Source organism: Lindgomyces ingoldianus (assembly GCF_010093535.1).
Source record: "Lindgomyces ingoldianus strain ATCC 200398 unplaced genomic scaffold BDR25scaffold_62, whole genome shotgun sequence".
Lineage (NCBI taxonomy): Eukaryota > Fungi > Ascomycota > Dothideomycetes > Pleosporales > Lindgomycetaceae > Lindgomyces > Lindgomyces ingoldianus.
Genome location: NW_022985223.1, coordinates 127,979 through 154,050, shown reverse-complemented (window position 1 = coordinate 154,050; position 26,072 = coordinate 127,979). Strand labels below are relative to the sequence as shown.

Genomic DNA, 26,072 nt, shown 5'->3' with positions numbered 1-26,072 from the left:
ACAATGTTTCGATCTCATCCAAGTCGACTGAAGCAGGAGGGTGCGAATGTCATGGAGAAATTGCCGACTATTACTTCCGACTTTGAGGTTGCACAGGAAGTTCCAATGCCTCGAAGGTGGAACTCCAACTCCAGAAGGCAAGATGCAAACGCCACCTGCAAGCCTCCGTCATCATGCTTATCGGCTGAAATTTTTTCGCAGAAGCAGTGAGTATAAAAGGCACCCTCGTAGGCACATCAGGCTTTCCTAGGCTTTAAATATCTTTGGATTTCATGGTTATTGCCTCATGTCGGACCCGGGTGGCGACGATCGCAAACATACAGAGATAGATGATAGGGGAGGAGATCACGTTGAACAGATGAGGGGAGAAAATGAACCAGCTTTGGACGATCCCGATCACGCCCTATTTGAACTACCACACACTACCACTTTTGCAAATCCGCAGCCGACGCAGTCCTCAGCAGGTACTATACAAGAATTGCGATCGAACTCAGACCCCAATTATTACTAAATAGAGCAGCATTATGGTCAAAGAGACCTGCTCAAAGCGAATATGATACTGAAGCTACGCCAGGCCCAAGTAGGCCCAGATTCGGGGAAGAAAGCATCGAAGATAGGATCACTGCAATCGGCACAGATCTAATCGCTGTACCCGCCCAGCAGCAAACAGCCCCTCGCAATGAGCCACTTATCGATTTTGAGACCACTATTGAGACCACTATGGTGAATTTCTTCGGCAGAACTAAACCTCCAGAGAAAATCCGAAAAAGTATTCCCACATTATTCGACGAACCACTTGGCCCTCTCCAAGATCCTCTAGGAAAGAAAGAACAAGACATACCAATCTTCCGCTGGATTCATTTACCTGCCAACAACATGGTTTGGGTACGCCCTGATTCCGTATGGACATTTGAATTCAAACTTACTGACGTGAGACAGGTGGAGGTAATTGCACAACTTCAGTGTCCAGTGTTTTCACATTAACTATCATTAGACATTAGTGAAAAAGATTTATGCAGAACAGAGGCAAGTGCACACTTACAACTCAGACGAAAACCCAGAGGACATGTGGGAAGCCAATCAACGGTCTCTTGCGGAGTATTTGCTGGCTCCGCAACGATGGACTTGTCGCCAATATGACAACCCTGAAGGGTCCCCTGGCGCAAGATTCATGAAACCCCTTTTAGCTAAAATACGCAAATGTTAGTCATTGCATTGCAGACATCACTCGAGTAAACTGACTTCGCTCTAGCTAACGTATCTACTACTGACTGGGTAGTCTTCGTATGTAAAAGTTGGAGGAGTGCACTAGCACTCACTGCACTGCTAACATAATCAGATGCCGTATCTTCATTGGGAAAACTTCTCTGCATATCGCAGAAGGCTCCAGAGTATAGACGCTGCCGTTGAGGAGATTGATCTCGAGAGGCGTAGCCAACCGTCAGCGGAAATTTTAAGTCCATATACCACAGCCAAATGGAAGCGCCAAATGGCAATGTACCAGATGCAAAAATTCAGACGAGGAGATGTTGCAGCACCTCCCAGCACAAGTGGCAAAGCACCTACCGACCCAAGTGGCAAGCGAGCAGCTATACAAGCACCTGGTAATGCGGAATCGAACTTAATTCGAAAATACCTCGACTATCGTGGAGGAGAGTTTCGAGTGAAAGGCGGTAGAATCGAGGACAACAGTCCATTGCTACTCCAACCGCTACATCTCCGGCGAACCCTAGATAGATCGTACTATTACACTCTTGAAGATCACGAAATCCGGAAACGGGATGTTGATCAGGTCCTTTATCGGCACACTTATGACGAACTCGAATTGTATGATCCGATGTTGATCATGGTAGACCAACTTTGGCTGTGGGTGATCGACGATAGTAAGATTCCCCTTTTTGCTCCATGTCTTAGACGAGCTATTTTGAAATACCAACAATCCCTAGGGACAATTGTGACCGCCTTTCCCCAACGATCGCGAATTGACAGCGAATTAGCCTCGCCAACAACTGCAACAACTGCTACAACTGTAGAAACTGGACCTACTGTGGCCACTGCAACTACTGCAACTACTGCAACAACCCTATCAGCAGCATCCCTTCCACTAAGAGCACGTGGTTTCGTTCCTCCACTTACTCCAACCAATCCAACGAAACTCGCCGAGGAGTTTTATCGGGATTTCAATAAGCCGACTCGGGACGAGTCAAAACATAGCACGCCAGAACCGAATTCAGTGTTTACTGCGGCTCCTGATAAGACAGACGTGCGAGAGCGGATTCTGAGCGCCATTCAGGGTGATCACAAAGACATTGATACGGCACAGAAATTTGCCTGTCTGGTCATGGACAAGTGTTCTGGGGTCTTCTTCCCTGAAGCTAGCGAAGAGGACGACTTGCTAGACTTTCTCGATGTTTTTGCGATCTCAATCGCGCGGTTGGTGGGTCTGATCACTTTTTATATCCTTGATTTTCATCATTTCCTCGCTCAATTTACTTATATCTCTATCTTCTGTCCTACTAACTCCTCGATCTTTAACACATTAAGAGCCGGGCTCTGCAGCCCCTCCTACTTTTAAAACGTGTATCTCACCACCATGACAGGCATTCAACCAGGCGCAGGCTTTCAATGACTTCTGCGAGGACTCTAGACGTCCGTCTAATCGAAAGAAGTATCAACTCCCGAACAACCCATCCGACAAGGAATTGCGAAAGCGTGTGGAGCACCATCAAACCTGCCCGAATTGTAAAAAGACGGCAGTCGATAAATTCTGGTACCGTTCTGAAGATTCATTGCATCCCGAAGGTCAGTCCTTGCCAGATCAGGAGGGCAGGACGCTCGAACATTCTGCAACACCAAGATATGAAGAAGATACCACCGTGTCAAGAAAACAGAAGAGCCTCGTTGATATTTCGGAGGAAACGGAATATGTCAAAGAGATTAAGGATATCTTGGACGAGCTCAATTCAATGGCCCGGGTTTTCGAGCAGCAAAAGGATATCTTGAAGAACCGGAATCCTACCAACAATGATGACCTATATACTATGGATGATCAGACTTTGGATTTGATATATGTTCAAGGGAGGGTTTCAGAGCGACTGGATAAGATCACACAACTCCAAAATGACGCAAATCGGGTTTATAGCGCGGTTTGACTCCTACCTTTTATAATGTTATTTCGACAATTACTGATTAAAATAGCTGCGCGACCTACTGGATCTCAAGCAGAAACAAGCGAGCGTTAAGCAAACGGATGACACTGCTCAGCAAGGTCTCACGATTCTGGTGTTCACCATTGTGACCATTTTCTTTGTATGTGTGTTCTAACCGATACGGCTCCCAAGCGCTAATAGATTACGAAGTCACCACTTGGGTTTGTTGCAGCGATATTCAGCATGAATGCTTCAGAGATCAACGGTACACAAGGTCGACCTTTAAGTCATATCTGGAGGATTATGTGTAAGTTCTTTTCTTCGCAGCATGCACATACTACCTCTGGTCGTCCTTCAAACTAATAATTGATGCCCTAGTCCCCGTAACTGTCGCAGTCTTAATCCTATCACTTCTCCTCGCCTTCGCTATCAACCCTGTCATGAATTCGTTCTCAAAAGCCATGGACAGAATCTGGCAGCTCTACACCAAAAACTTGAAATGGCAGCAGAAACACCTCGGAACGGTGTCGAGCCCCTCGAGTGGCAGTAGCACCGCACGGGACGATACGCACATGTCTGGAGGTCTCAATCTGGAAGCTGAGGATCGCAACCAGAGGTGGGGCATGCCGAGATTGAGACCCACAAAGAAAGGGGTAGAAACTTCAAAGGCCTAGTTATTGGCGATCTCATGGAGTTGGGGCATCTTCATGAAGCGGGCGCAGATGAAGTGGTGGTATCAGACTAGCTTGAAATCGACGTACTGTCACATGTGAAGGGTAATCAAGTGGATTAGTGAACAAGACTAGATATGTTCTAGAATTCAGGTAACATCCATTAGGTTGCCTAAAGATCTTGTCTTGTTGTCTTTGGCTGGTGCTTCGACGTGTTTTCTCATGTGTGCTAAAAATGGAGTAGGTAATGGCGGCAACGAGGATAGGTTTACTGGGGATTCCTCCATCTTTGCTGAACGGCTTTATAGAAGTCTTCGATACAGAAAGGCATGCCTAAAAAGGCCCGTACGCGCATGTCAAACCGAAAACCCCTCAAACTAAGCAATCATTTCCCTCTCTCCATTCAAACCCCTCCTCCCACCAATTCTCTAAAATACCCCCCTCCTTCATCACCTCAGCAGCCTCCTTCGTTGATTCTTGACACCTCCTAAGCCTCTTCTCAAGGAACAGCCTCCACGGACCGTCAAGTTGCTTCTTTGGCGGTTATAAGTCTCAACTACCTCCTGGGTTTGAGAATAATTCGCCACGGAAACAGTGCTATAGTACTCTTTAGAGATAAATGAAGGCCAAGCTTCCGATACAGAAGCGGCTTTGTAGCCGAATGCCATACCACTTTGGATATGTCCTGAGATTTGAAATATATAGTCTGAGTCGTCGGAATGGATGGAAACGAATGTACAGTGATGGTTCCACGAGGAGCCGAGGTCGGCGATGAGACAAACGAGGTAAGTAGGCATTCTTGCGGTGGGTATCGAAATGGGAATGCTGTTTTAAGAAGACTGAGGGATTATGAAAAGGGAAATGGGAGTTGGTGATATTGAGTCTTCTAGGGTTCTCCTTTTCTAGGAATTGGTTCACTGAATCTCGTGGGCATTTTTAAGGCAGCGGCTACTGTGCGATGCCGCGGAAAGCTAATGACCTTAAAAAGGAGAAATATTCAAGTGTGTCGCTATGTAAGTACAACGGGTGAACACCAAACCGAATAGCTCCCTCGGAGTTCAATGGCTACATATGTAGCATCATCGCATTAAACTGCATTCAGTTGAATTGTTACCAGGATTTCAAGTATTTTATCATTGAACTGCGGTCCGATATTACTGAGACGTGAAACCCATGGCTGCACTCTACTATCCAGTTTTTCCCGAATCATACGAGATCTGGGGGACTGAGTCAGCGAGACAAGCAGGGAAAGGAAGCCATAGATTCGACTCCACTTATATGTAGGCCTCCAGGTGCACGGCCATGTCATAGCGTCGCCGGTGTCATTTCAATAACAAACATCTCCCAGAAGTCTCTCGATCTAGGCAAGCTCCATCACCATTGGAACCAGTGTCCAATCTGCTCAGAGGAATAAGCCGTTCTTCCACGCTCCGCAGCAACATACTACCCTGACATTTCCCAGTAACTCGGATACTATCTAGCAGTCTCGGTGAGAGAAAACTGGGGAATGACCTTGGAAGGCAACGTGGAATTTCGTCGAGTAGAATTCGGCTTTGAGCGTCGGGCCATTCAGCTCGAGGTACTGTGAAATCATGGCGCTATTAACCTTGCACTCTTTTCGAATGGCCCATTGAACAACTTTGAGGGACCGCCAGCACGAAAGAGACTTTCCGGTAAGCAGCGATGTCCAAGGCTCCAGTAACCAACTGAAGACTCTCGATTCCACATCTCCTGAAAATCAATATGGGGTTTGCTATAGCTGTCTCTTTTGTACTCTCACCCATCTTTGACCATTCCGTTTCGAGAAATTTGACTTAGACGTATTCCATCATGACAGTTGACCACTCTAGCGATCGTCGCATTGTAGTCTTAGAAGAGAGCATAGACGCAAGGTACTAGCAGTGATATTGGTCCTTGGAAGAAGAGCATGATTTCGGCCTCGAGGAGATCAGCTTGTACTCCATACCTGACGAAGTGCTCCTTAACGCCAACGATCTTGCACTTTTGGAATTTGCCGGTAAGCGGCCATTAGCTTTGATCGCTTCGAGTGTCCGGAGTTCTGCAGGAAGTGGTGTGGGACCTGCATAGTAGGTGATGTTCTAAGAAGCAGTTTTGTCTCTGAGTTCGGCTTATGTTGTCACGTTAGTGAATGTCGAGCGAGAAGGGCTGAGAAGTTAGCTAGTTAGGTGGGTAGGCTTATGCGAACATTCTTTCAAGGGGGCTAATTCTACGACTTCTAACCTTTCCTTTCCCACGAGAAAATATCCAACAACCCTCGAGCACTCTTAGACGCCACTCCTATTTCTCACCTCTCCCCACCACCAAAACTTCCTCCCTACTTGGGTACCCCGTCTACCTAGTCACCGGTGCTTTCCACGCGACTGTCACAGCAGCTTCATCTGCATCCTTACCCCGACTTCTGCCCCAACCAACCCTTCCAACCTCCCCAACTCACCCACTGGTACAATCCAAACCGGCATGTTCTTCTCTCACCGCTCACCCCCAAATCACTTGAGGCAAAGCCAAAGAAGCAGTTTAATAGAGCAAAGAGGTTGTTTCCCAAGAAGAGGGCTGGGAGTTGTTCGAAGTAGACGGAGGCAGATAGGATGTTAGGAGGAGAAGGAGTTTTAGTAGGTTATTTGATGTAGAGATAGACAAGGGGGAGAGAAGGAGGAACGGAAGATTGGGGATGGTCCACAATTCGATGCCATCTATTTCGGTTGTTGCGGATGGTGCCAGAACAGCTTCCATTACAAATAACAAGGATCAAATCTGACTTGCAATAGAAACCAGAAACCAGAAACTTCACAACTTCCTTTTAATTCTAGCAGGAATGTTAAGAGATCAAATCAACTGGGGTTATGGCGCACGGTATGTGATAACAAAGTGTAGTGACAAAATAACAAAGCCTCTACACTGCGGAGTCCAAAAAGTCCAAAACTAGAACAGAACAAGATAACGCCATACATGCCCAGGCCTGGTCGCACGTCTATGCTATGTCAATATATCAAATCACAAAACCACCTACACTGAAATTCAATTAATTCGCCTGTCCGTCCGTCGGTCAAAAGGTGAAAACAAACCAGCCCAGGGTATCATGGCCATCGCCGTCATTAAAATCCCATCAACCTCCCTCAAGCTGCAACTGCACCAAGATCATAGCTCTAGAACTTTCTGTCCTACACCCTGCTCTATAAACTCTACGCTGCGCTCACAAAACAACTCTTCAATATCCCTTGGATCCATAGTCCCCACAAACGCGCGCTTGACGAAGGTGAACCATGCGCCGTCTTTCTTATGTTTATGTTTCTTGCCGTCTTTCTGTTTCTTATGCTTCCTCTTCTTCTTTTCAACCTCAAAATCCGAGTCATCTGATTCACACCCACTATCATCACCACCATCATCCTCGTCCTCCACCTCCTGTTCCGGCATCTCCACTAGCTTCTTACCCTCCTGATCATTCCCAATCCTCCTGGCGAGATCGACATAACTCCTAACCGTCAGATCCTTGAGCTTAAACAACTTATCAGTCTTTGTATCATACTCGACCTCGAACTTAAACGTCTCCGGATGTGGGTTTGGCCGAGGTTTCTTCCCCTGATGTTTCCTGTGTTTCCCTTCCTTCCATTTTGCCAAATCCACATCATCGTCATGATCATCCAGTAACAAGAGGTTTTCTCCTGGAGCGGTGAAGTCGTTGTTAATGTACGTCAGGTTTGCAAAGTATTGCGTGTAGCTCAGCAGCGTGAGACTCTGGGGAGAGTATGCAGGGCCTGGGGGGGCAGATTTGGAGGGTGGCGTTGGGATCTTGAATTTATATTTCTTGGGCTTTTTTATCGTGTCTTGTTCTTTCTTGGTTTTCTGGTTGTTGATGATGCGGTAGACATAACATTCCCAGTCTTCGTCGTTACTGAAGGAGTAAGGCGATAGCAAGCTTTCTGGTGGCAAGTTTCGAGAGGGATTGTCATTAGCGGGGATAATGAGATCTTCCAGCCCCGTAATATTGTACTCGAAGACGCGAAGGGTAGGGAAGTAGTTGGGCACGACACTGGGAGAGACGTGAGAAACGCCAAAGCGTTCGCCGTATTTGCCACCAATTTTGTCCAGGAATTTCTTCTTGTCCACTTTCTTGCTCTCTTTGCCGCCATCCCCGCCTTTCTTTGAACTAGATATTTTCTGGACGAACCACTCCCAGACGGAGAAATTCCCATTCTCATCATTCGCGTCGATGTATTCGAATATCGACAGCGATTTCGAAACGGACTTCTGCGGGGAGGGAAGTTTGGCCCAAGCATCCCGCAGATCAAGTAAATAATCCGATGCTGAAGCCACCGTAACTTCCCCATCTTTGAGCATATTCTCTCGGAGATCAGTACTCTTGACTTTGGCAGCACTTGCCATCCTGCCATTCTTTGTATCCTTTTTTAAGTCCTTGAAATCCTGAAGCATGAAGTGGTCGATGTTCATGTGCCCGAAGAGTGAGCCAACAATGATATCCCGATACTGTCGCTGGTTGAGGGTAAACTTCTGCCAGCACGTCTCGTCCCAGCTCAGCTTGCTATCAGTTCGGGCAGGCGGCACGTGACCCATGAGTATGACCTTCATACCGCGATCTCGCAGAGTTTGGAGCTGGATTCGTAGCCATTCCATGTGTTCGTAACCCGGCTCATGTTTGTCGGCGCATCCGTCAACTCCCGAGTTCGAGTCAAAGAAATACCTGTCCCACATTAGTAAGATTTGCAAAGTAGGTGGCTTCTAGGGGCGTGGCAGCAGCGGAAGACTCACAGGGTATTCAAGCTGATGACAGCGAGTTTCCGCGGTATAACCTCGGTGAAGAACCATCCTCCACGCTGGAACTGATGCCTCTGCTCCTCGGGAATAAACTTGCGCCAAACATCCAAATACTTCAAAGTCCACTTGTTTGGCCCACTGAGGAAAATGTTGTGAGGCATGATGTCATTGTTGCCAAAGGTCGGTACGATCGGAATCGTGAAGTCGTTGGTTGGATCTGTGTCATTGATATTGTCATCCTTGCCAAACACTTCCGTGAATTTCGCGACAAGGAACTCATTCTGCTCGATAATCTGCTTCTGTGTGCGGGGTATCAGCTCGTCGTTGTCGTGCCGCGCCGAGTCACCCGTCCATATAACGAAGTCGATGTCGTCCTTCAGGTTCTCGTTGATCCACTTAAAAGTCTCGTTGACCAGTGAGATGGGCGAGTCACACCCGGACGTCTCCGCACCATACACGCCTGCAGGACCACGTTTCCGGTGACATGCGGATTCTGCTTCGGTGCTCGAATATGTCTTGTAGAAGGGATCTGGATGAACGTCTGCACTCGTATATCAGTGAACACCATACAAGGCTGTGGAAATTGAGTGCAGCACTCACCTGAGACGTGCAGGAAGCGGCCATGCAGCCGGCGGCCAGACTGGCTCTGGAGCAGTGGCGGGCTTCCCGTTCCTGCGCCAGATTGCGGGGCAGCCCTGCACGCTCCGAGGAGCACACAGAGCCCCCAAAAAAGCCCTCCCCGTACATGCAACATGGCGAAAAGGAGCGTGTTGGAGCTGAACACATGCGTGGGCGTTGTCTATATGTAGTCGAGTCTTAGTGAGCACCAAGCTGGCGACGGCTTGAGGTGGGCGAAGGAAAAGGCGTGAAAGGGCTGTCAACAGGAATGTCCACGACACAGCACGCCCCGAGAATCCCTGTCTGATTGGCGCGCCAGGGTCCCGAGTCAACACCATGGTTGCGTCACAGGACATTATTCATTATTGTTTCTTCAGGCCACATCTCTCAGCCATCTCTCAGCCATCTCACACGACCCTCCCTCAGCCTGTGCACAGAACTGTTAGGCAACACCTCGTGTGACCATTATCTCACAAAATCCCGCACACCAAGTCCTCGAATTCAAAGCTGTCGGTAGCTTCATTCTCTCCTCTCGCCCCCCACTGCTAGTGTCTAGAAACTACGAATAATAGCCACCTTCGAGCTGTCATCTGTACGCCCGACCTCGTCTCTTGGAGCATCGCCAATCATCTGGATATAGAAAGATGCGAGGCCTTTGTCCATGCCATAGAAAGCCGCAGAAATGCTGCACAACCTATACCTCCCGGAGTATTTTGTGCCACGTAAACGCCTGCAGAGAACCCACTGCAGAAATCAAATGTGTGAATGCAGAAAAACAAAAAGCATAGCCGGCAGAAGGCCCCTCGAAATCCAAACACCAACGCTAATGCTGCACTGACACCCCCACCAAGTAATGATAGAATCTTCCCGCATGCAACCACAGAGCATGGCAAATCAATCAATATCAACTTCATATTCGTCTATTATGTGCTCCTTCTTCACTTTGCGCCGTTGGGTTGCTGTCCACTCTTCTGCCTAGCGGCCATCTCCTGGCTCATTAACTGTCCATAGGACTTCTTAATCTTTTCAGTGTCAACTCCTGGCCGTGGCCAGTAATTCGGGACGAAGTAGTTCCTGTACAAATCAGCTATTGAGGTTTGGGCAGCGAAGCGATGCTTCATTGACTTACCAAAGTCGCTGCTCTAATTCTGCGTTGTCCCGAGTCTCTGCACGGATGAAGTTACCAATTGCGATGAGCTCAACTTTGATAATTTGAACCACCGACTTCTTGTCGGGATAATTCTTCGGCGTCGCCTTCTTGAGACGGCCGAGATTGTCGCGCACTGGCCTTAATCTACGCTCTAGAAATTCATCAGACTTCTTCACCTTAGGAGAGTCCACGCTGCGATTGTGGCTGTGACCGTGGCTGTGGTGATCTTGGCTGTGGTGTCGTTCCTCCTTAGGTTTTGGCTTCTCGTTCTCGATACCGATCTTGCGGCGCATATCGGGAGTACGAGCCCTATCCGCATGCGGCGGGCGTCGATCGACGCTAGAACGTTCGTTGGGATGATGGGGACTGCGGTGGTTATCTGAGGGACGGTAGTGATCCCCGTGCCTATGTCGGTGTTCATGGGCACCGTGTTCATGTGGGCGACTGTCGCCTCTGCTTTCGGAGTGGCGACTTTCGCTATTGCTCTGTGGACGCGCTTGGGGTCTCTCTGAGTCGCGGGGAGGCTTGCGCACCGGAGTTGGAGCAGGGCTGGCAGAAACACTCGCTGTCTTCTCTGGGCGTCGACTGACATTCAAATGATGTTTCTTGTTATTGCGATGATGGTTTTCGATGAGACGCCTGGCGTTAGGATTGGTCCCGGTTTTCTCCTTGAGGACCGTAAGGAGGTAGTTGGCTCGTCGTACGAGGTGCACAGCGCCTGGGGACTTTGCATTCTTTTCTTCGGCCTTGTTGCGTTCCTCCTTCTTGTCGACGCGCTGCTCTTCGAGGAAGAACTTGTCAGTCATGCCCAGATCCGTATCGTCACGAATAGCGACCCAGGCTCCGTACCCATGACGGGTGATCCCGACCAAGAGCATGCCATCTTCACGAGCCCCCCAGGAGCAGGAGTAGCTTGCCGGCTTAATGGCCTCAGGTATACGGAAGTTCCGCCAATCAGCAACGGCCTCGGTAGCCTCCTTTAGCATGCGCATTTCGACCGGTCGCTCGAGGATGGTTTCTGCATTGATGCGCTTGACACCCTTGTGGTCGAAGAGAACGGCCTTTTTATCCTTCTTTGTAAGGACTCGGTTTTCTTCTTTCTCTAGAGCATCCAGCCTCGCCTGTTCTTTCTTGACGAGGTCACGGCTGATGGAAACAACTTCGTCCAACGTGGATTTGAGTAGATCGGCATCTCGACCAACGAGTTTTGCATCGCGAAGCATTTCTTCGCCTCGCTCCTCTAGTGACCCGTACCGCTCATAGGCACGTATGAGATTGCGAATCTCCTTATCAATGAGTGGGCGCTTCGGGTCCTTCTCTGTGTTCGAATCATCACCATCGTTCTCATCAGCAGCAGCCACAGCTTCTCTTGCTCGTTTCTTTGCTAAGCGCTGCTCACGTTCATTTGAAGGGGCTGCTTTGCGCTTTCGCGGAGCATTTTCTTCAAGTAGCTTACGTGTTTCCTCTTCCTCTTTCTTCTGTTGGATGTCGGCCTTTACGGCTTCGAGTTCTTCTTTGGGAATGATGTCATCCCACTCGAGATCAATTTTGACATCAGTGTACTCAAAGTTTTTGAGGAACTCTTCGCCACCATCGGAAGTTAGGCCAGCTGCTTGCTCAGTTTTATGCTCCTCGGCATTTTGAAGGACCATGTCGATATCAAGTTCTTCCAGCTTCTTCTGGTTGCCTGATTGCTCGAACATCTTCTGGCCACGGCGCTTGAGGATTTGGTTGATATCATCCGCGGAATTAGGTTCGCCGGCAGCACGATTTATTTTGTCGGTCATCTCCTTCTGTTGGCGATCTGTTACACCACGTTGAATCGTGATGAATTCAAGCATGCGCTTATTTCGTGCGCGTTCGAGAATCTCTTCTTCGATTGTATCCTTTGACACCAATCTGTAGACGGTGACGGGCTTTTGTTGGCCAATACGGTGCGCTCGGGCCATAGCTTGAAGATCCGCTTGAGGGTTCCAATCGGAATCAAACAATACCACGGTATCGGCAGTCATGAGATTGATCCCAAGACCGCCGGCCCGAGTGGACAAGAGGAAGCAGTAGTCCTGGCTGTCTGGGGCATTGAAGTGATCGATTGCAATCCTCCGGTCAGTAGCCGGAACGGTGCCGTCCAATCGCTGATATGAGTATTTTCGTGCAATCAGATAGTCAGTGAGGATGTCGAGCATGTGCACCATTTGACTGAAGATTAATACACGATGGCCATCGGCCTTCAGCTTTGTGAGCAGCCGGTCGAGCAACATCATCTTGCCACTTGTAGTGATGAGCGCCTTCAGTTGTTCGTCCTTGGTGGTATACTGTTTCATGATCTTGTGCTCAACCTGGGGAAAGAGGAATGGATGGTTGCTGGCCTTCTTCAGCTCCATCACAATGTTCAACAGAGACTGCTTCTGGCCATGGCTGCCTTCATTGAGAGCCTCGTAATTCCTCGTGAGGATATTCTTGTAGTACTCGAGTTGGATATCGGAAAGTTCCACTCGAAGGATCTTCTCGGATTTTGGTGGCAAATCATTCTCGACCTTTTCCTTCGTTCGTCGGATCATGTAAGGCTGAATAGCCGCGCTAAGGTCGGCAAGCTTCCGACTCGCATCTTCAGAAGAGAGGTCAACGTTTTCATCGACGGAGATCTTGCCTGGCATGAGGAAGTCCATCAAAGCAGAGAGCTCTCCGAGAGTGTTCTGGATTGGAGTACCAGTGATGAGGAGGCGACAGGGTGCATTGAACTGGAGGAGCCTGTCGTAAAGCTGCGACTCTCGGTTCTTGAGCCGATGAGCTTCGTCGACTGCCAGAAATTGCCACTTCAATGTTGACAAAAACTGCCAATCCAGAAGCACGTATTCGTATGTGGTCATGAGGACGTTGAATTTGGTCTTCTTGACATTGCCATCAACGAGCAGCTCATGCTCTCGAATCAGCTTTCGAGCTTTGTCGTTGCCTTGATAGATAACGTAGTTGAGGTCAGGCGTCCAATTGTTGAAGGTGTCGGCCCAGGCGGGCATAGTTGACAAAGGGACAACGCAGATAAACGGTCCATCCTGCCTCCTATCGTGGCGTAACCAGTTCATGAACGCGACAGTTTGGACGGTTTTTCCGAGACCCATCTCATCGGCTAAAATAACGTTGGTACCTCGAACCCAATTGTGCCCGAGGAAGTTGATGCCATGCAATTGGAATGATCGTAGCTGGCCGTGCTTGATGTAATCAGGCTGCTCTTTCAGAGGAACGAACTTCTTCCGAGTAGCAAGACTAGATTCTTTAGAGTCGGACCAGGGCAACCTCGACGATCGGTCAAGGAAGCGGTCGATCTCGCTTTGCGACAACTCACTGACCAAAGAAGCCAATTCCCAGGTACAATTGTCGTAGGTCAATCCTTTCCCTAGTGCTAGGTTAGTAATCTGAATAGGGGCCATGTGGGATATGGACCTTACATTTGACCATGTACTCTGTCTCATCATCACCAGCTCTGCTGCCAATGACACGTTCTACCTGATGGAAATCAAGCTGACTCTCACGCTCAGTCTCGCGTATGACCATCCATTGTTCGTACTCCTCAGGCTCGTCTTGCCTTCGAGCCTGATACTGCATATCCTTGTCGACAACTTTCAGGTAGTAGTTGTCGAGTTTTCGCAAACCGCGGTAGGAGGATACGGATTCGTATGTTTCCCAGGTCGAGTGGTAGTGGGCTTTGTCCTGCCATTTGAGCTACGATGCACAGTTAGAAAGGGTTCTTCCAGAGAGACGGGGGTTCACTAACGAGGTACTCAAAATCCTTCTTATCAGCATCGACCGGGTCGAGTTCTACGCCATTGTCAGAATTGGCATGCTATTTAAGGGAATGATACGCACCAATGCCTGTTTTTGGCCGATGATCTAGTACTTTATCAATGACTGGTCCGGTGTATTCGAGAGTCATTTCATAGTTGGGAGTAGCAAACTCATCATCCTCCTCTTCAAAGTTATCCGCTTCGTCTTCATTGTAGTTGGTGACCTGCTTGGTGCGCCTAGATGAGAATCGGATCTCGCTGCGCGAAGGGGGAAGAAGGCCTGCAGCGACTTGAAGCTGACGCTGCTTTTGCTTCTTGGTAGGCATGTTCTTCCGCGCATTGAAGTATGCGTCAGAGTCAGAATCGGAACCCGCAGACTGTACTACCGGGGTAACTTGGTGAGATGCTATGAGCGATTTAGTCAGAGGGATAGGAGTGATGATAGACGAGGGTCATACTTTTCCGCGAGGCTGTCCTCTGTCGCTTCCTCGGACGATCCGAAGTAGATGAGTCATCCTCGTCGCTGCTATCGACCTGCCGAGTGTTAGAAGAGGATGGCTTGACTGTATTTAGGACCCTTACAATGCGACGGCTGGGTCGAGCTCGGCCCTGTTGGAGAGTTAGTGGGGTTTCCTGCAGTGGAATGGACAGAACGTGCGCTTCGTCGAAGCCCATAGAGCTCTGGGTTCTGGGTGATGAAGTCGTCTTCTTCTATACTCGCTTTCCGCTTTCTTGACCGGTTCGACTCCTCGGACGTCGAACTGCGGGCACGGCCAGCTGTAGCTGACACCGGCGGTGGAGTTTCGGAGTCATAGTCGCCATCGGGCTCGCCTTCCGCGTCGATGTCCATCGACGAGTCCGAGTCAGCGCCATCGTCCTCAACCTCGTTGTAGACCTCGCCTGGGGCGTCTTCATCCGATGAGGCGTCTTCGGCGATGGCTTCCTTCACATCGGACAATTCGCTCTCGCTGTGTACGGAGAGGTCGTCGGTAGAGGTTACGTGGACGGCCAGGGGCGACGTATGGCCATTGGTGAGTGGAAATGAGGCCGCATGGCTCGGCTGGGAGGGCATCAGGATGGACGCAGCTGGTGAATGATGGTCAGCGTGATTGCTCAGGAATGACGCGGCTGGAGCTGGTGAGAGCAGGTGCCTTGGGTAGAGCCGAATGACGCGATCCAAAATCAACGAAAAGCGACTAGAAACAAGAAGAATGGCATGAAGATACAAGGTCCGATGGAATAAGTCGGTGGTTGATGACCGGAGACAGATGAATGATGGGCAGACAGGTGAGGCCAATGGCCGGCAGAGGAGCAGAAACGTGAAACGGCGTGCTGAATGAGCGGCGACAGAGGAGAAAACAAGACTCTCGAGTGGATATGGGCATCTGCTACATGTATCGCGGTGATGTGGTGATGGAGCGATGGGACTTGAGAGACGCAAGTGAAGCAGGCTAGCTGAGGGTAGGCGGCGACAGAAACGAGGAAATCAGCGCACACTCGGGGCGTACTTACAGTCCATGGCTCAGATACCCTCTGATCGGGTGGGGGAGAGTCGGTGTCGGGGGGGGTGCAAGGTATGGTGGGTGGAGTGGGTGAGTGTCGAGTTGCGAAGGACAAGCCGCATCTATACCGGCGGCCGGCGCCTTGAGACTGAGGGAAATTGCCAAGTTCGCTTAGCTGCCCAATCGCCGCCCCGAGATTCCGATGACGAAGGTCTTGAGAGAAGGACACCCAGCACTCTCTCTACCATTCACCTGCACTGAGTCACGGCGACGCCCTTCGCTCACCCACGGTTCTCGTTCGAGGGCTTACGAGAGATTCTGGTGTTGGTCTTGCATTTGGACGGTTCCTTGTAACTTTCACTTCTTGCCTCGCCGCCGCAAGAAAATTCCCCCACCCGCACCCTCTCTCGAAGGACGTAGAGCAAAGCAGACTACGCTCAATCCCCTCCGAAATCATGGCTGACAGGCTGACCCGGCATGCTCTCTGTTTCGATTGAATTTGGTTGTTCTCCGCTAATTCTACTCAGTATTGCCATTGTCAATTCTGACAAGGTGCCCCACTACCCCCCCGCCCGCAAAATTTTGCGTAGCTAATGTGAGCCTGTGTGTGAATACAGTGCAAACCGAAGGTGAGACTACTAGTGGTGTATCTGCTGAATAGTGTCTAACAACGCTGTAGAAATGTCGCCAGGAATGCAAAAAGTCCTGCCCCGTCGTCCGCACCGGGAAGCTATGCATCGAAGTCACCTCCGACTCCAAGATCGCCTTCATCTCTGAGCGACTGTGCATAGGGTGTGGTATCTGCCCTAAGAAGTGCCCCTTCGATGCTATCAACATCATCAACCTGCCGACCAACCTCGAGACACAGGTCACCCACCGATACTCCGCGAACAGCTTCAAGTTGCACCGTCTGCCCATGCCCCGTCCGGGCCAAGTATTGGGACTGGTCGGCACAAACGGTATTGGAAAGAGCACGGCATTGAAGATTCTAAGTGGCAAACTGAAGCCTAATCTTGGCCGATACGATAACCCCCCGGACTGGGAAGAAATCTTGAAGTACTTCCGTGGCTCGGAGCTCCAAAGTAAGACCTCCGAACTTCGCACGGGGATTGTGCAATAACGCAGAGTAGACTACTTTACAAAGGTTTTGGAGGACAACTTGAAGGCTGTCGTGAAGCCTCAGTATGTCGATCAACTCCCGAGAGCGATCAAGGGCCCCGACAAGGCGGTTGGCAAACTTATGGAGGGCCGCTCGCAGATGGACAACCTCGACGAGATCCTTGATGTTTTGGGTATGCATCACTAGGACATTTACAAGTTGCATAGACTAATTTTCCACAGAATTGAGACAAGTTTATGACCGAGATGTCACTCTGCTCTCCGGTGGTGAACTGCAGCGTTTCGCCATCGGAACCGTTTGTGTTCAGAAGGCTGATGTGGTGAGTCGCTCCACAGCCTTGGGAGTTTCACCTGCATACTGACTTGCATTAGTACATGTTTGACGAGCCTTCGTGAGCTACACACATTGACATCCAGGAATATCCAATTTACTGACGCTGTCTTAGCTCTTTCCTCGATGTCAAACAACGTCTCGCTGCTGGTCGAATGATTCGCAGCCTACTCCGACCTGATGACTATGTGATCGTAGTCGAGCACGACTTATCTGTATTGGATTACCTTTCCGACTTCATCTGCGTTCTTTACGGCAAACCGGCTGTATATGGTGTTGTCACTTTGCCTTCCTCTGTCCGAGAGGGTATTAACATCTTCCTTGATGGTAACATCCCCACTGAGAACCTTCGATTCAGAGAAGAGTCTCTCCAATTCCGTATTGGTGAGGCCGGTGAGGAGTTCATGGTTGACAAGTCACGTGGGTACCATTACCCGAGCATGGAGAAGACCCTGGGTGACTTTCATCTTACTGTTGAGCCTGGCCAATTTACCGATTCGGAGATCCTCGTCATGATGGGCGAGAATGGTACCGGAAAGACCACCTTCTGCAAGATGCTTGCTGGTGCTTTGCAGCCTGACGGAGGAAAGAAAGTACCTCCTATGAATATCAGCATGAAGCCTCAAAAGATCACGCCCAGGTTCACAGGCACCGTCCGCCAGCTCTTCTTCAAGAAGATCAAGGCTGCGTTCCTGAGTCCGCAATTCCAAACCGATGTCTACAAGCCCCTCAAGATGGACGACTTCATCGACCAAGAAGTGCAAAACCTGTCCGGTGGTGAATTGCAACGTGTCGCCATTGTCCTCGCTCTCGGCATCCCCGCGGATATCTACCTCATCGACGAACCCAGTGCGTATCTTGACTCCGAACAGCGTATTGTTGCAGCCCGCGTCATCAAGCGCTTCATCATGCACTCTAAGAAGACTGCCTTCGTTGTCGAGCACGATTTCATCATGGCCACCTACCTCGCCGACCGCGTCATTGTCTTCGACGGTCAACCAGCCGTCAAGGCCCGCGCCAACCAACCCGAATCTCTTCTCACTGGTTGCAACAAGTTCCTGAAGAATCTAGACGTCACCTTCCGTCGTGACCCCAATTCCTACCGTCCTCGTATCAACAAATACAACTCCCAGCTCGACCAGGAACAGAAGTTGAACGGGAACTTCTTCTTCTTAGAAGATGAGAGTTGAAAATGTTTTCTACCAGAACTATACGCCCCCACCCCAGCGCCGCCCTTCCGGGCAGTCGAGTGAAGGGAATGATGGCGGGGGTACGAAAAGGGGGAATAAGAAACGGGCACTGAGACGTAAGGTTACAGGCTTGTTGGATGATGAAGATGCGTCGGAGGAAGACGACGATGAGGATATTGAGAAGGAGACAGCGATCGACCTCCTGTGCTGGATAGCTATCATATCCAATGTTGGATGCTAAAACTTGTGGCTAAGGGTGACATGGGTCAAGTTAGGGGATCGCTGTGTGATATAGTGGTGTGAAGATTCTGGAGACCGTTAAAGAAAAAATTACCGCCATACGGTTTAGAGGCGGTATCTACGAAGGTTCAATTATTAGGAGACAAATTCTGAGTATATGCGCTGTTTTTTGGAGGTAAAAGCCTGTGTGATTCATTGTTCGAGTTGACCTAAATTATCTGCAAGCTGTACTACAAGATACTTCATAGAACTTGCCCCTCTCAGACTACTGGTGACGTCTACTCGAGAGAGCGAGAGAAATGAAGGCATCTCAGCAGCTAACACTAACCTCGGTTCACCCACTATCGGAGCCACCTCAACATGCATGACAACAAGGGAATGAATGGTTCAGGGCAGAAATTCTCGCAAGACATTTAACAGATAAACTCTGCCCTATTTACGTTCCCTGTTATATGATAGTACGGTTTAAGCACAGTACTCTCCTGTCGTCGAACACTCGATCTAAAAGCTTATAACGTACTTCATGGGCGAGTTGCTCACACACCCGAGTCGCTCACTTTTGCCAAGACCCCACCAAACCACCCTTCCTACACTAATGCATTCCCCACAACACCACTTAAACGCGCTAAAAGAACGTTAGATACAGCTTACGCTCTAAGCTTTTAAATAAGATATAAAACTCTTAAAGAAATGTGCTGTAGCTATATGCAGGGTCTTATAAAAGACAACAAATAACTACAGCGCTAGATAACCTTTACAAGCTAATTCTACAGCTAAATTATAAAGGCTAAGTAATAAAAAGGAGCAGGTAATTATTAAGACTATACTTAAGCTATATGCGCAAGGAATTTCCCCTTAGATAGCATTTATAGCTAATATAGCTAATTCTTTGCGCGCTAAGCGTAATCTAGGCCATGTTTACATAAACTAGCCTAGTATGTTTGTAAAGCGTTATTTAGAGCTTAAAGTAACATTTAAGTGTAAGTACAACTATAAAAGAGCCCTCTGCAAGAGTCCTAGGGTAATTTAGAGCAGGTTTAGCCTTATAGAGAATATTAAAGCTAAGTATAGCATCTAGGATAATAACACGTACAACTTTAGCAAAATAGAGTTTATAATTAGCTAGATATCTCTTAACTATACTTGCGCTTAAAACTTTACTTTAAGCTCTAAATAACGCTTTACAAACGTACTAGGCTAGTTTATGCAAACATGGCCTAGATTACGCTTAGCGCGCAAAGAATTAGCTATATTAGCCATAAATGCTATCTAAGGGGAAATTCCTTGCGCATATAGCTTAAGTATAGTCTTAATAATTACCTGCTCCTTTTTATTGCCTAGCCTCTATAATTTAGCTGTAGAATTAGCTTGTAAAAGTTGTCTAGTGCTATAGTTATTTATTATCTTTTATAGGACCCTATATATAGCTATAGCACATTTCTTTAAGAGTTTTATGTCTTATTTAAAAGCTTAGAGCGTAAGCTGTATCTAACATTCTTTTAGCGCGTCTAAGTGGTGTTGTAGGGAATGCATTAGTGTAGGAAGGGTGGTTTAGTGGGGTCTTGGCAAAAGTGAGCGACTCAGGTGTGTGAGCAACTCGCCCATGAAGTACGTTACTGCATCTGTTCACCTAATGGATTAAAAGAACTGGGGTGATTCAAGACAGAAATGTGCGTCTTATTAACCTTCTATCTTATTGCAGCAGGGTGTTTAATAGGGGAAGGGTAGCTTAATGATATTCTATATGATGTGATCACATGCTGTGATGAGGAACCCATGTTCTATCCCCGCAAATTTCAAATTAGGGCGTGTGAAGTATTCACAGGATTGCGATTAACTAGCAAGAATTGGTATCTAACCACACTTTTGTTGAGAGTTTTGAGCTATATTTATCCACCAAGCACGTCTGTCCACATCTGCGAGCAGAGAAGAGCCCGTAGTATGATGCTGTAGAGAGTTGGTTAATGTAAGGAAGCCTAGCAAAGCAAGTTAGATATAATCTCTCTATCATCATCGTTCACCCTGGCCCTTCCACATTGTGACCGACGTCCACCAATACCCCTATTACCCCTACTTCGTTCAGGTCAGTTCCAACTCATATTTTTGAAAACCATCCGAATAGTACCTTCTCACAATCCCGTTACCACCTCCATCAGCCACCCAACCTTATCTGCAGAACTTCCAGGGTGTCAGCCACTCGTGTTATGCAAATGTTAGGAATGGTACAGATACTATGTTTCTTCGATCTCGCCCTCTTCACTTCCAGAGCGTAGACCAGGGTCTTCCTTTGGTGGGAGGGGTTCCGGGGGGGCAGACATGGCAGGGCTTCGGGAACGTGTGCGACGGTCGCGGCGGGGAGAGTAGCGGGCGCGCTGTAAACGCGTGAGACATTTCATCAAGTTAGGTTAGGGGGGTGGAGGAGTTCACCTTGTTATCACGTCGACCGCTGCCACCATCTTCATCGCTGTCACGACGACGACGAGACGGCATCGGACGACTGTCTCCATAGTCTAGCTCAGTTGGTCTCTCGCGCGGATCGGTTCGGCTGACATAATTACGTTCTCGCTCGACCTCGCGCTCACGTCGCTCGCGGCCATAATGGTCGCCGCTACTCTGGCGAGAACCGCGGTCAAACGGTCGATGATCGTCTCGCTCACGTTCACGGTCGCGGCGGTAGGGTGGAGACAAGCCAGTGGCGCCTTCTTTCTTGTACCGTGACTCTCTGTCCTGTTGCGCTTTGCGACGGTCGGCTTCGTATGGATCTTGTTGTTCTGGCGAGTGAGTTCGTGTATGATGGCGGCGTTGGCGGTCGGATTGACCATTCCTGTACTCACGATCTCGATCCCTCTCGCGGTCACGTCCCTCGCGCCTAGTCCGTTCGCCTCGATCACGCTTTTCTTGCTCCTTTTCCTTCAGACGACGGATGTACTTCTCGAACGTGGCAGCGCGAAGTTTCTCGGCATCAAGTTCGCGGAACTCCTTGAGTTTCTCGACACGAGGGCGGATATCCTCCCATGTGTCAGTAACCAAGATTGGAGGTTCGAGATGCTTAAGGGCGGAGCGGAAGTCGTCCATTTGACGGCGCTCGCGGTTTTTGACTTTCTCGAGGAGATATTCGAAGATGTGGTTCAGAGAGTAGTCATCGATGTCGTTAGCGCGGGGATCGAGACGCATATCAGAGAGGAACTCTTCAAAGGGAGTTTTGGAAGTGATTTCAAATCGATGATCCTTGTAATGGTTAGCGGATACCTCTAAATATGCGGTAAGGGGACTTACATCTAACAAGTCGTAAATAACGTTCCGATGATTGCGGAGAACGCGCTCCTGGTCTTCAATTACATCCCAGAAGAGGTCGAGTGGCGATGATCCGTCCTGGCCCAGCATGTTTTGGTATCGAGGATCGTCTTCGATGAGGCCGTGAATTTCCATCCACTTTGTCGTGGCCTTGAGCTTGCCAGCTTTCTTGAGCTCATCAAGCAGCTCCCTGAAAGCATCGCGGTTCTTACGTTCCACTCGTTTCTCAACACGCTTGTCCTCGCTCACCTTTTGACTGAACTGAACCTGGAGCTGTTTGATGTGTTTCTCGAAGGCGTTCAAAACATCGATCTGATAGAAAGGTCTAACCTTCTCGCGCTCGATGTACTCCGGATTCTTCTGGATTGCTTCCTGTGCATCCTTCCAGCGTGTGTAGGGTTCTAAGTCAATATTCTGCAAGATGTCGGCGATCTTGTCAATAGCAGACGCTCGTTCCTGTTCTTCATCCTCAACATAAGCTTTCTTAAGAGAAAGGATGTACTCTTCAAATAATTGTCGCCTTTCGTTGTCATCCCTCGCCGTGCGGAAGATGGACTCATTCTCGATAATAGGGAGCGCTGTCTTCCACCGAGTGTACCACTTAATCTCCGGGTGTGACCTTAGCATGGCCATGAAGTTGGAGCGGACTTTGGCTTGCCTGTCCTGTTCCTTCTCCTTCTCCTGACTGCGAAGATCGGCGCAGTACTTCTTGAAAGCCTCTTCCCGGCCGTTAAAATCTGGTATCGCCTTCCAATTTGAGTCAGTGATGCAAGCCCGAACGGCCTGAGGCCAAGACCAGTCTGGCTGCACCCCAGATTTTTTGAGCATCTTCATGAAGGCCGCTTCGGCTTCCTCACGGCTCGCAAAAGCTGGCTCGTTTCCCGTGGAGATGAACGAGACTCCACCTCTCTCACGCTCGCTGCCGCCTCCATATCTATCCTCACGATCTGTGAATCGTCGCTCCGGTGGCTGAAAGTCGTCTCGCTCATTGTATTTCTGGCTGTAAGGAGGGAGGTACGAAGAAGCGCCGCCGGCGACGTAAGAAGGACCCCTACAGCCGTGTGAGTGGAATTCCAGGGCGGAACTGTGCACTAATTTGGGACCTACTGAGGTGGAGGTCGCTGGGCCTGCTGAAGTTTCGCGAAGGCCTCGGGCATCTCCCATGTCGTCTCCTTAGTGTAGGCATTAGAGTAATACTTCTTGCCATCTGCCTCATGCTCTCGCCATGACGCATCAATAAGTTCTTGCTGGATATCCTGTCAGCTCAGCCATTTGCAAGGCGAAAGGTAAACATACATTGGCTGCAGGCGCAGATGCTGGCGTAGGCATATCTGCGGGTCTCGTCCATGTTGTCTCCTTGGTACCCGGAATATAATAGTACGTTCTTCCATCCGGAGCCGTAGCCTCCTTCCATGGAGAGGCGGTCAGTGCTCCACTCATGGTGAAGTACAGTGGAGGCACGAAAATGAAGTTTGTTACGAAGGTGAAGATGAAGTTGCGACGACGCGCAAGGATAACTTTTGGGCTTCGCGGAGAATCGGCAAAATATTATTCCGCAAGAGCCTTGGCAAGTGCACGTTGGTCCGGCACGTGAGCTCTGTCGGCTTTTCTTTTCAGTGAAAGAGTTTCGGTCACCGCGAAGTGTGCGGATCCTGATGGCTGCAAGCTCTGCAGATTCTCAGCCTCGTGGGAGTGCCGAATTTGTGGAAAGCTCTGTTCTTGAGGCAGTAGTGCCGTCCGACTCCTTTATCGACCTTGAGGATGAACTCCAGTCATGGGACGGCAGTATCGAGGATGAAACGAAATCAATGCTACCATTTCTGGCACAGAGACAAGTTCTGCTCTTCGGTAAGCCCGCATTAAGATTCTTAGAGTTCATACAAGACCTCTTACTTATATTTAGGTGTGTAGATGAACTTGTGCCTGTCTACGTTGTCTTGCGGACACCGTTGATAGACGAAAGTACTCTGAAAGCGTATCTTGCTAGGCTGGCTATCAACGTGGAAGCATTTGCCTTTGGCACGGCTCCTAGTCCTGAGCTAGAAGCAAAACCCCCGCCGCCAAAAGAATTGATATTCTCAGAGACCATTCAAACATCAAATGAACCATCAATCGTCCGCCTTGAGGGTGAAGCTGGCCCTCATGTGTATGTGGTTTGGAAATTCGAGGTGTTCATTTGTAAGACCGCTTGAGGCTTACCCATGATTTTGTTGCTGAGAACGAACAGCTCGACCCCGAGGAAGATTTCACAAACCAGCCATCTACTTCCAACCGACAGCATCTTTAAAGCCTACTGAAAAAATACAAAAAAACGTTCTGGATGATGAATATCTCCCCAGTAAGGTTCCAACGGCGCTTAACCTCCTCCAATCGTTTGAGAACGATCCGGCTCTGACTGGCATTCATCCTCGACTTTCTGCACTCCGAATCAGCAAAATTGTGCCGACAGCTCCTGTTGCCAAAGAACTAGTGCGCCCAATCAGGAACGGCCAAAGACGTCTGTTTCGAGCTTTACCTGCCTTGGTATGGCGGGTGCGGTACTCGAAAGTGCACTCGACCTTGAGTGATCTATCCTTGATAGCATCGCTGGATCTTGAAGTTGCCCATATCACCGGGTGTAGTGTCTGCATTAACGAGGTCAGTCTAACCCTCCGCGGCGGCCAAGTCAGGACGATCGCCAAGCACCCTGGGCCTGCGATGGTTTACAAGCCAGGAGACCAAGTCACTTCTCTCTACAAACTCGCTCCAGATTTAGCAGCCGATGGAATGCCGATTTTCGGCAGTGACGGACATGTGCTAGATCTTAAAATGACAGCAAAAGTGCTAGTTTCGGAAGAATGTCGACCCAATTTATCTATTACCTGGAGGACAGGAGTAGACTTCACCGTCGAGCAGAATAACAATCTCGTCAAAGCTGCTCACAGGCTCAGCAATCCGCTTGCGCAACCACCTAAAGCCCCGGATCCAGACTCCCTCCCAACGCCGGATGAACAAAGCCAGCAAGACGACGATGCATACAGTAAAGTTATCAATGTCACCATGACCGTGACTGGACCACCACGAGTCCAAGTTGGAGATATGTTTCACTGGGATGTCTTTATCGTGAACCGCTCCGATAAGACGAGGAAATTGGCTGTCCTAGTCATTCCTAAGCGGAAGGGAGATGCATTGAGGCACAAGTCGAATCCTTCGACTTCATCTCTCGGTGCACAGCGCACCGATAAGAAAGAGCTGCTCGCGGGTGCTGTGGTGGACGAGAACATCGTCTATGCAAAACAGAAGAATGCAAGGATTGAACCGGCGGAGCTAATTTGCTTGACTACTGATGTTCGGATAGGGTGGGTGGGCTCAGAGCCTCTGATAAAATAGCAGTCTCTGACATATCGACAGGCACCTTGCTCCCGGGGCCTGTTATACAGCGGACATCAAATTCCTGGCACTTTCATCAGGGGTTTTGAATGTAGACGCCGTTCGTATAGTTGATCTAGCAACCCAAGAGGCTGCAGACATACGGGACTTGCCGAGCGTAGTAGCAGTCGAGAAAGAAGGATGAGGGAAATCGATTTGATCGCCTTCCGTTTGTACAGGGTCAACATGTCTTGGATGAGGGAACGTTGGCAATCTAAAAGGAGTCCTAGTATTGACAGGGACATCCTGTTGGAATTGAGGAGAGGTGTCGACAAGATGCACGCTTCAGTCCTAAGTTATCCCAGTTACGTTGTATGTTTGGTGAGAAGGCGCAGTAGATAGTTGGGAGTCAGTTCAGTATAGTATCAGATGCAGCTGGGTCCAGAATGAGGGGTGCATGCAGCACGGAGAGCCACACAAGATTTTAGGGTCTACGAATAGATAATGTCCAATTCTGTTTCCGTTTCTTTCGCAAATTTGCATCCGAATGATGCTCCTGGAGCCTCGGAAGCCTCGCACAAGGTTTAAACATAACGTGTAGGTGCAAGAACTCCGCTTCTAAAGTAGAACAGAAAGCATTCAGATAGAATAACAATCAAATTCAGTATCTATTCGTACCACAACATCTCCGAGCTTCATGAACTATCTCCTTGAGAGGACGTTTGATCGGCCGGGGTGCATAGCCGCTAACGCAATCGTCATCTCTTTCACCTGATTTGCTGCGGTTCGTGACTTCGCCTCAACTGCTCCTGCGACCAAGGCCGAGCGAACCGGCTTGCAACAACACAGAGTGCACCCGCCGGACGAGCACTCCATCGACGAATTTC

General features: G+C 49.2%; 8 protein-coding genes across 8 annotated transcripts; 4 read left to right on the top strand and 4 right to left on the bottom strand.

Annotated features, from left to right (window-relative positions):
• Positions 1–286: 286 nt before the first annotated feature.
• Positions 287–3,944, top strand: BDR25DRAFT_347387 (uncharacterized protein; the record flags this gene model as incomplete). Its single annotated transcript, XM_033694259.1, has 11 exons — positions 287–464; positions 521–885; positions 940–945; positions 995–1,202; positions 1,253–1,284; positions 1,340–1,883; positions 1,947–2,437; positions 2,601–3,146; positions 3,199–3,309; positions 3,360–3,456; positions 3,528–3,944. 11 exons carry the CDS (start codon positions 287–289, stop codon positions 3,821–3,823), a joined length of 2,874 nt encoding a protein of 957 aa, XP_033540015.1. The 3' UTR covers positions 3,824–3,944.
• BDR25DRAFT_363076 (uncharacterized protein) lies at positions 3,836–4,617 on the bottom strand (the record flags this gene model as incomplete). Its single annotated transcript, XM_033696682.1, has 3 exons — positions 3,836–4,132; positions 4,170–4,197; positions 4,274–4,617. The coding sequence occupies 3 exons, from the start codon at positions 4,615–4,617 to the stop codon at positions 3,836–3,838; spliced, it is 669 nt and encodes a 222-aa protein (XP_033540014.1).
• Positions 4,618–4,669: 52 nt separating this feature from the next.
• On the top strand, positions 4,670–6,580 carry BDR25DRAFT_363075 (uncharacterized protein; the record flags this gene model as incomplete). The annotated part of the gene is made up of 13 exons (XM_033696681.1): positions 4,670–4,701; positions 4,766–4,821; positions 4,867–4,984; positions 5,036–5,170; positions 5,211–5,281; positions 5,341–5,404; positions 5,466–5,568; positions 5,639–5,675; positions 5,742–5,907; positions 5,944–5,993; positions 6,079–6,179; positions 6,211–6,407; positions 6,475–6,580. The coding sequence occupies 13 exons, from the start codon at positions 4,670–4,672 to the stop codon at positions 6,578–6,580; spliced, it is 1,236 nt and encodes a 411-aa protein (XP_033540013.1).
• A 68-nt stretch (positions 6,581–6,648) lies between these two features.
• BDR25DRAFT_298438 (Endopolyphosphatase) lies at positions 6,649–9,463 on the bottom strand. The gene is made up of 3 exons (XM_033689070.1): positions 9,212–9,463; positions 8,606–9,152; positions 6,649–8,537 (listed from the first exon to the last, which is right to left on the bottom strand). Exons 1-3 carry the CDS (start codon positions 9,363–9,365, stop codon positions 6,977–6,979), a joined length of 2,262 nt encoding a protein of 753 aa, XP_033540012.1. The 5' UTR covers positions 9,366–9,463; the 3' UTR covers positions 6,649–6,976.
• Positions 9,464–10,068: 605 nt separating this feature from the next.
• On the bottom strand, positions 10,069–15,760 carry BDR25DRAFT_397288 (uncharacterized protein). The gene is made up of 9 exons (XM_033698497.1): positions 15,674–15,760; positions 14,820–15,247; positions 14,744–14,770; positions 14,620–14,695; positions 14,244–14,567; positions 14,152–14,195; positions 13,826–14,099; positions 10,359–13,773; positions 10,069–10,303 (listed from the first exon to the last, which is right to left on the bottom strand). Exons 1-9 carry the CDS (start codon positions 15,678–15,680, stop codon positions 10,168–10,170), a joined length of 4,731 nt encoding a protein of 1,576 aa, XP_033540011.1. The 5' UTR covers positions 15,681–15,760; the 3' UTR covers positions 10,069–10,167.
• Positions 15,761–16,401: 641 nt separating this feature from the next.
• On the top strand, positions 16,402–18,312 carry BDR25DRAFT_115701 (hemin import ATP-binding protein hmuV). Its single transcript, XM_033683637.1, has 6 exons — positions 16,402–16,460; positions 16,532–16,745; positions 16,794–16,955; positions 17,005–17,102; positions 17,155–17,174; positions 17,229–18,312. Exons 2-6 carry the CDS (start codon positions 16,580–16,582, stop codon positions 18,301–18,303), a joined length of 1,521 nt encoding a protein of 506 aa, XP_033540010.1. The 5' UTR covers positions 16,402–16,460; positions 16,532–16,579; the 3' UTR covers positions 18,304–18,312.
• Positions 18,313–20,774: 2,462 nt separating this feature from the next.
• BDR25DRAFT_320178 (uncharacterized protein) lies at positions 20,775–23,166 on the bottom strand (the record flags this gene model as incomplete). The annotated part of the gene is made up of 5 exons (XM_033691882.1): positions 20,775–20,915; positions 20,971–21,771; positions 21,820–22,888; positions 22,945–23,084; positions 23,134–23,166. The coding sequence occupies 5 exons, from the start codon at positions 23,164–23,166 to the stop codon at positions 20,775–20,777; spliced, it is 2,184 nt and encodes a 727-aa protein (XP_033540009.1).
• A 295-nt stretch (positions 23,167–23,461) lies between these two features.
• BDR25DRAFT_298428 (uncharacterized protein) lies at positions 23,462–25,666 on the top strand. The gene is made up of 4 exons (XM_033689069.1): positions 23,462–23,685; positions 23,749–24,015; positions 24,065–25,175; positions 25,228–25,666. The coding sequence occupies exons 1-4, from the start codon at positions 23,493–23,495 to the stop codon at positions 25,388–25,390; spliced, it is 1,734 nt and encodes a 577-aa protein (XP_033540008.1). The 5' UTR covers positions 23,462–23,492; the 3' UTR covers positions 25,391–25,666.
• Positions 25,667–26,072: the final 406 nt, after the last annotated feature.

Excerpts from the sequence above, each read along its gene's own strand:
- BDR25DRAFT_397288 (XM_033698497.1), bottom strand. Across the intron at positions 14,196-14,243 it reads TCGGCCAAAAACAGGCATTG|AACTCGACCCGGTCGATGCT; the intron begins GTGCGTATCATT and ends ACAATGGCGTAG. Across the intron at positions 14,100-14,151 it reads AGAAGGATTTTGAGTACCTC|CTCAAATGGCAGGACAAAGC; the intron begins GTTAGTGAACCC and ends TGTGCATCGTAG.
- BDR25DRAFT_298428 (XM_033689069.1), top strand. The coding sequence starts at position 23,493 with ATGGCTGCAAGCTCTGCAGATTCTCAGCCTCGTGGGAGTGCCGAATTT. Across the intron at positions 24,016-24,064 it reads GAAATTCGAGGTGTTCATTT|CTCGACCCCGAGGAAGATTT; the intron begins GTAAGACCGCTT and ends GAGAACGAACAG. Across the intron at positions 25,176-25,227 it reads ACTACTGATGTTCGGATAGG|GCACCTTGCTCCCGGGGCCT; the intron begins GTGGGTGGGCTC and ends ACATATCGACAG.
- BDR25DRAFT_298438 (XM_033689070.1), bottom strand. The coding sequence starts at position 9,365 with ATGTTGCATGTACGGGGAGGGCTTTTTTGGGGGCTCTGTGTGCTCCTC. Across the intron at positions 9,153-9,211 it reads CCGCTTCCTGCACGTCTCAG|ACGTTCATCCAGATCCCTTC; the intron begins GTGAGTGCTGCA and ends ATACGAGTGCAG. Across the intron at positions 8,538-8,605 it reads GTCATCAGCTTGAATACCCT|GTATTTCTTTGACTCGAACT; the intron begins GTGAGTCTTCCG and ends AATGTGGGACAG.
- BDR25DRAFT_115701 (XM_033683637.1), top strand. The coding sequence starts at position 16,580 with ATGCCCCGTCCGGGCCAAGTATTGGGACTGGTCGGCACAAACGGTATT. Across the intron at positions 16,956-17,004 it reads CGAGATCCTTGATGTTTTGG|AATTGAGACAAGTTTATGAC; the intron begins GTATGCATCACT and ends AATTTTCCACAG. Across the intron at positions 17,175-17,228 it reads TACATGTTTGACGAGCCTTC|CTCTTTCCTCGATGTCAAAC; the intron begins GTGAGCTACACA and ends ACGCTGTCTTAG.